The 3,647-nt window shown below is 60.2% G+C and overlaps 3 protein-coding genes across 3 annotated transcripts in view; 2 read left to right on the forward strand and 1 right to left on the reverse strand.

Moving 5' to 3' along the window:
• Nucleotides 1–1,578: 1,578 nt before the first annotated feature.
• On the forward strand, nucleotides 1,579–2,079 carry SPRG_21865 (hypothetical protein; the record flags this gene model as incomplete). Its single annotated transcript, XM_012356634.1, has 1 exon — nucleotides 1,579–2,079. A coding segment is annotated over one exon (501 nt), but the record flags the coding sequence as incomplete, so codon positions are not given.
• Nucleotides 2,080–2,140: 61 nt separating this feature from the next.
• SPRG_17063 (hypothetical protein) lies at nucleotides 2,141–2,989 on the forward strand (the record flags this gene model as incomplete). Its single annotated transcript, XM_012356635.1, has 2 exons — nucleotides 2,141–2,765; nucleotides 2,807–2,989. Exons 1-2 carry the CDS (start codon nucleotides 2,160–2,162, stop codon nucleotides 2,987–2,989), a joined length of 789 nt encoding a protein of 262 aa, XP_012212025.1. The 5' UTR covers nucleotides 2,141–2,159.
• A 185-nt stretch (nucleotides 2,990–3,174) lies between these two features.
• Nucleotides 3,175–3,647, reverse strand: part of SPRG_21866 (hypothetical protein) — a gene marked incomplete at both ends in the record, with an annotated part of 2,538 nt that continues 2,065 nt past the window's right edge. Inside the window, 3 exons of the mRNA XM_012356636.1 lie at nucleotides 3,175–3,253; nucleotides 3,298–3,359; nucleotides 3,403–3,534. Of these exons, the coding sequence (XP_012212026.1) occupies nucleotides 3,175–3,253; nucleotides 3,298–3,359; nucleotides 3,403–3,534 (273 nt within the window). The remainder of the gene's footprint in view (nucleotides 3,254–3,297; nucleotides 3,360–3,402; nucleotides 3,535–3,647) is intronic.

The raw sequence follows: 3,647 nt of genomic DNA on the forward strand, positions 1-3,647 counted from the left end.
TGGTGCAACTACCTCGGTTGGCACCAGCGGCAAGATCCCGCGTCCGTCGGCGGACCAGGCGACGCTCGTCAAGCAAATTCTGGCCTAGTGTCGCTCTGTGAGTGTCGTATTTAATATCAATTGTCTGCTGATCATCTCTCGCAACGCATCTGGTATCGTCGTGCAGCGGTGTGGCTATTTCTCGCATTCGAGTCTTGACGGGCATCAAGGGTACCCTTCCGAGAACCCATGCAAAAGTATGTCGGCAGATCCGAATCGTAGTTTCGATGCACGTCCGAGACAATCCATGATACGGTGACCGACCTACACTACACACTCATCTAGCACATGACGTGGGCTGTTGCTCGCCTCCATGCGGTCTCGGGTAAAGATCAATGCAAGAACAGTAGGCGCGTCACCTCTGCCGCCACGAAAGGACCATGATCCACCGGTGCATCGCCCATGACCATAACCCGCATCCGCCACAGCACAAACCGTTCGGAGGTTACGAGGTTGCAAGGGGTTGTGGCTTGCGGCACGCCGACGACGCTCGCAAGGTGCTTTGGTCGGTCGTCGCGTGCTTCGGTTGTGCCAACTGCAAAAGGCGCGTCGTGCGAAGTGTCGGCATATCCGGCTGCCACGTATTACATCGCTTCGAAGTTCGGATGCCATTGACAGGTTTGTATGGATGCGTGTCAAGCCGGTTGGCTTCGAACTTCGACAACGACGTCGTGGCACCACTTGACGTGGCTCACTTTCGATTGCACGACGATGCAGACGTCGCGCTTCAGCTACAACGAGCCGCGGACGACCGACATGGTCATCCTCGAGGAGAGCGACGCGAAGGATACGAACGCGTTCATCGATGAGTTTGAGCGCCGCAAGCGCAAGCGCATCTTTGCGATCCTCGGCGCCGGCGTCATGGTCGTCGGTCTCGCCGTTGCCGTCGTCGTGCTCGCCGGTGGCAGCGACTCGAGCAGTAGCCAGAGCTCTGCCAATACACCGACAAAGGCACCTAACAGCAACGGCGCTGTGAGCGGCAACGGCGGCAACTCGGAAAGTATGGCGACGTCGGCTCCGACAACCGATGGCCCATGGTCGACGACAGGCAACGGCACGAGCGGCGACATGACGTCGACAACTCCAACATCCGTGCCTTTCACAACAGTGCCAGTCGATGGCAGGGCCACGCCGAGTCCCACAACGACTACAAATCAGCCCGGATCAAACGGAGAACCAACGACTGCCCCTGGCCAGCAACCGAGCAGCAAGCCTAGTTCCGCTCCAAGTCCCCAGCCCTCGTCATCTGCGCCGTCGCCGAGCTCGACACCGTCATCCCAACCGAAACCCACCGCCCAGCCAAGCTCACAGCCTCACCCTAGCTCGCAGCCGAGTTACCAGCCTAGCCCGAGTCCTCAGCCTCAACCCAGCCCCCAGCCTCAACCCGGCCCCCAGCCTCAGCCAAGCCCCCAGCCAAAACCCAGTCCTCAGCCCCAGCCGAGCTCCCAGCCGCAGCCCAGTCCCCAGCCGCAGCCGCAGCCCAGCCCGAAACCCAGTCCTCAACCCCAGCCATCTCCATCGCCGTCCCCTGCTCCTCAGCCGGGTCCCTCAAACGGTGACCTCAAGGCCCAGATCATCCATCAAACCACCGTCCTCCGCGCCGCCCATGGCCTTGGCCCCGTCACCTGGAACGACGAACTCGCCGCCAAGATGCAAGCATGGGCCGACTCCAACCCGCAAAAGAACGGCGGCGGCCACGGCGGTCCGCCTGGCAACCAGAACCTCGCCGGCTTTGTCATCTGCAACAACGACTGCATGCACACGGCTGGCCCGGCCTGGAACTGGTACTCGAGCGAGGAAAAGCTCTGGGACTACGACAGCAACCAGAGCAAGGACGGCAACTGGATGACGACGGGTCATTTCTCCAACTCGATGGACCCGGGTGTCAACCAAGTAGCGTGCGGCTACTCGACGTACTACAACCCAAACATTGGCAAGGACGACTCGCTGGTGTGGTGCAACTACCTCGGTGGCACCAACGGCAAGATCCCGCGTCCGTCGGCGGACCAGGCGACGCTCGTCAAGCAGATTCTGGCCTAAATTTTCAAAACCATTTGTGTAGTGCGTAACCACCTTGACGTTTTGTAGTAGAAAGTGCAAAGTGGTTTGATACCGCTACCATGAGCGCTCTGCACACATCGAGCCGCAGCAAACTGAGCGATGACTCGAGCGACTCGGACCTAAGCGACTCGGACGCGGACCTACACTCAGTCGACAGCTCGGCATCGCTTCCGACCCGCCGGCGTCGGTCGTCGGTGCGGGTCGAGCCGCGGCGGCCGTCGTTCTCTCGCATCGCTTCCTGCCAGCATGTGCGGACACCGATTGATGCGCCGGCCGCCGCCCTCGACCGCCTCACCGCCGCAGATCACTTCCAGAGTCTGTGTCTCTCGGCTTACATTCTGCAATGTGAGATTGCGGACGTGGGTCTCTGGCTCGCGGCGCGCGTGGTCCCTTTGTCCTGGTGCGACGCTGCGATAGCGTTTCTGAAGCCGCTCGACGACGATGTGCGCGCCAGCCTCGATGCGACGTGGTGCCTCCTGAGCTCGCTCCAGCCCCCGTTTCACCGCGCTCGGCTGGCGACTTTCGAGCGGCAATTGGCGCAGCTCGAAACGGTCCTGCAGCGCGCATCGAACGCCCTTCAAGACGTCAGAGACCAGGCGAGTGGCATTGAGCGAGAGCTGGCGCTGCGTCGTCTTCAACTGTGGACCCGAGACGTCCTCTCCAAGGTAGACCGTATAAAAGACAATGCTGCGACGTGGCTGCGTAGCGCCACTTTTACTCGGTCAAGGTTCAGCTGCGCCAGCGCCACCACCGCGGGCTCATTCCTGGCCTCTTTGATGGCTTGCACGAAGAGTCCGTCTTGACTGTGGACGCCGTTCATGCAACAGTGACAGTCGAGTACCCGCGGGCGCTGGACCGCCCGGGGAGCCCCCGCCACAAGATTGTCTAATATATATATATGAACGTGTTTCGCGTTATCTTCGTTGTTGCAAAGAGTTGCATACGTAGAGACTAGCAATCTCCTTCTTCTTCATGCGCTCACCGGGCCGTGGCGGCGGCGCGGGGCTTGTTTTACTCTGCTGTGGTCGTCCGGGGGCTAATGCAGCGAGATATTACCATTTCGATTCCGTGCTATTACGTCGCTTTAGCTTGCTGCGCGATGGCGGCTTCGAGGTCGAGCAAGTGCGGGTCCTCGACGTGGATGTCGCGCATGCTACGGCGTGTTACTACAGGGTCCACTGCCGTTTTAATTCGTACCATTGGCAGAGCTTTTCAAAATACTCCAAGTTCGGGCCGCTGGGCCCGACGCGCGTACGGATCTAGTAGACCGAGGTTGAGGTACCATCGTCGATGGTCTACTACCTCGTGGGCCATGATATCCAGCGGTGCAGGCCCGAGAAAGTCCGAGTTGTCGGGCGTCGCAATAAAGACCAGCGCCGAGCGCACCACGCCGTCCGTGCAGTGCACGTCGACTTCATCGCGATCGTAGCCTGCCTACATATGCGGAGACGGATGTCAGGACGATGGCTGCGCCATTCTTAAACCAATTGCGGAAGAGGATGAGACAACCTTTTCGCGGTGGTCGAGCTGGGCGAGGATCGTCGGGC

Source organism: Saprolegnia parasitica (genome assembly GCF_000151545.1).
Source record: "Saprolegnia parasitica CBS 223.65 unplaced genomic scaffold supercont2.531, whole genome shotgun sequence".
Taxonomy (NCBI): Eukaryota; Oomycota; class Saprolegniomycetes; order Saprolegniales; family Saprolegniaceae; genus Saprolegnia; species Saprolegnia parasitica.